General features: G+C 36.6%; 1 protein-coding gene across 1 annotated transcript in view; it reads right to left on the reverse strand.

Annotated features, from left to right (window-relative positions):
- LOC107095507 overlaps positions 1-2,122 on the reverse strand; it is a 13,857-nt gene extending 11,735 nt beyond the window's left edge. The window contains exons 1-3 of the mRNA XM_015391637.1: positions 2,042-2,122; positions 580-603; positions 47-330 (exon numbers count right to left, since the gene is read on the reverse strand). Coding sequence (XP_015247123.1) covers positions 47-330; positions 580-603; positions 2,042-2,070 — 337 coding nt within the window. The 5' untranslated portion in view covers positions 2,071-2,122. The remainder of the gene's footprint in view (positions 1-46; positions 331-579; positions 604-2,041) is intronic.
- Positions 2,123-2,128: the final 6 nt, after the last annotated feature.

Consider the following 2,128-nt stretch of genomic DNA (forward strand, 5'->3'; position numbering starts at 1 on the left):
AATTCTCAAAGCGTCACACAAACCGTTAGATTAGAGACAGACTTACCTTCTACAATGAGACTGTTCTCACAGGGTTGACTTTCTTCTGATGTTGAGGTGATTTCAGCTTTAGGAGGTTCAGGTAGTTTGTTGCTGAGCTCTGATTTAGTTTCAGGCATTGCAGATTGAGTGATGGCTGCTGGGGCAGCAGAAGCAGCATCCTCCTCACATGGCATCAGATGTTTTTCTGTTTCCAAGGCTGGAGGTTCAGTGTTGAGTCCTGATGCGTCCGTTTCAAGGTTTATCTTGATCTCACTAGCCTCGCTCAGACGCTTCTTGAGATCAATCACACTAAAATAAAAAAAAAGTTAAAAAAATCAGGTCAGTTATGTTTTCATACAGTAGGCCCACAAAACAAAGTACTATTGAATCTTTGTGTCTATTAAGCTTTTCTTAAAAAGGGGGAAAAAAAACTTTCAGCGAAAAGAAAATTAAATGTTTTAAAAATCAGATTTCTACTGTTTTTATTAGATTCAGCTCAGTGGCATCATTGCAAAAGTCCTTTTCTTCACAAGCATATTAAATTATGACCATACTTACCACTCAACCCGTCCAACCTTGCACCTGTTGAAATAAAACATAGAGGTTTACATCTGCTAATACCATTTCTGTTTCCCCTAAATTAAAGTATTACCATGCTTCATTTTGTTCATACAATCAATGATCAGGCATTTTAAAATATAAGCAGGGGGAAAAGGAGGAACTTAAATTGTACTTAAAACCATATAAAAAAATAACCTTTAAGATGAGGTGAACCCTACTACCAGCTTGGCCTAGCAGGGGTGAGAGGCTAAGTCTTTTCCTCTGCCTACATCTCCCAGAATGCCATGGGTCTCAATCAGAGTTCAATGATATTATAGATGATTCTATAAAATGCATTTTCTATTGATTTGATATGGTTAATGTGGGAAGTGGCGGCCAATTGGTTAGGGCAAAGGGCTTGGAATACTGAGGTTGTGAGTTCGATATGAGATCAATATAAAGTTCAATTTATTTATTTTTTTTATCTATGTTAATTTGCCCAGACCTAGCCTGTCATATCTGACATCAGGATGTGACCCTTTAGCTCCCAGTAGATTCTAGTGGCTCTTTTCCATTAGTAGCAACTTAAAACATTTCTGTACACCATAACTAAGGCTATTCATTATTAAAAGTTGGAATCTTTAATGTTTTAAAACATAAATATTATGGTAACTAACAAGTCTGTGTCGATGCACTCAGCTTGTTTTCCTTAGATGGAAAACTTTGAACCAATCTGACTGCATGATGTGGTTGAATTGTCTCTGTAAAGTGCCTTGAGATGACATTTATTGCGAATTTATGCTATGTAAATAAACAGAACTGAATTGAATTCAAAATAATAATATTAAATAATAAATAATTGTACCACGAGCTAGCATTTCTTAATATTCCCTACCTAGTGTTGGCGCTTTTCTGTACCAACCAGGTGTAGGCACATGGATTCACCCATAAATCTAATGTAAAATGAAGATACTGATAGCCTGGATCAACTTCTTTCATTGCTCAGTGGACTAGTTCTGATTCCCACCTTTTGTTTCTTCCATTTTTAATTAGGTTCACTTAATTTACACCCTGATGGGCAGGTAAATAGGAAAGAGCTGATATCAATAGATAGGTTAAAGAGATGGAAAACAAATAAGCAGCTTAAATTAATGGGAGATGTAAATGCAGAAATGAATGGGGAAAAAAATGGGAAAAAGCAGCTATAAGTGTATATATATATATAACCATAAACGATGAGGTGTGAGCTTGGGCCACCAGATATGTTTGATGCTATAAAGCTCTATGTGCCGTAAAATGTGAAACAGGTCTTTTAACAAAACTAGCGTTAACTTCCTCAGCTATTTTTAGCAGAACGGAAACATCCCAAAAGCTGCTGTAGAAATATCCAGACCCATTTCCTGGCACCACAATTCAGTTCCTAGAAATATATTTGCTCATTATTGTTGATTTCAAATCCTTAGGTAACTGAAAAACCTACCAAAAATTCTTGGATGATTCCTTTCTCATCTGAATCTTCTCCAGAACCGATGCGATGCTGCTGGGTGGCGCCAACTCAATGCATATC

This window comes from Cyprinodon variegatus, unplaced genomic scaffold (genome assembly GCF_000732505.1).
Source record: "Cyprinodon variegatus isolate N-32 unplaced genomic scaffold, C_variegatus-1.0 Scaffold553, whole genome shotgun sequence".
Taxonomy (NCBI): Eukaryota; Metazoa; Chordata; class Actinopteri; order Cyprinodontiformes; family Cyprinodontidae; genus Cyprinodon; species Cyprinodon variegatus.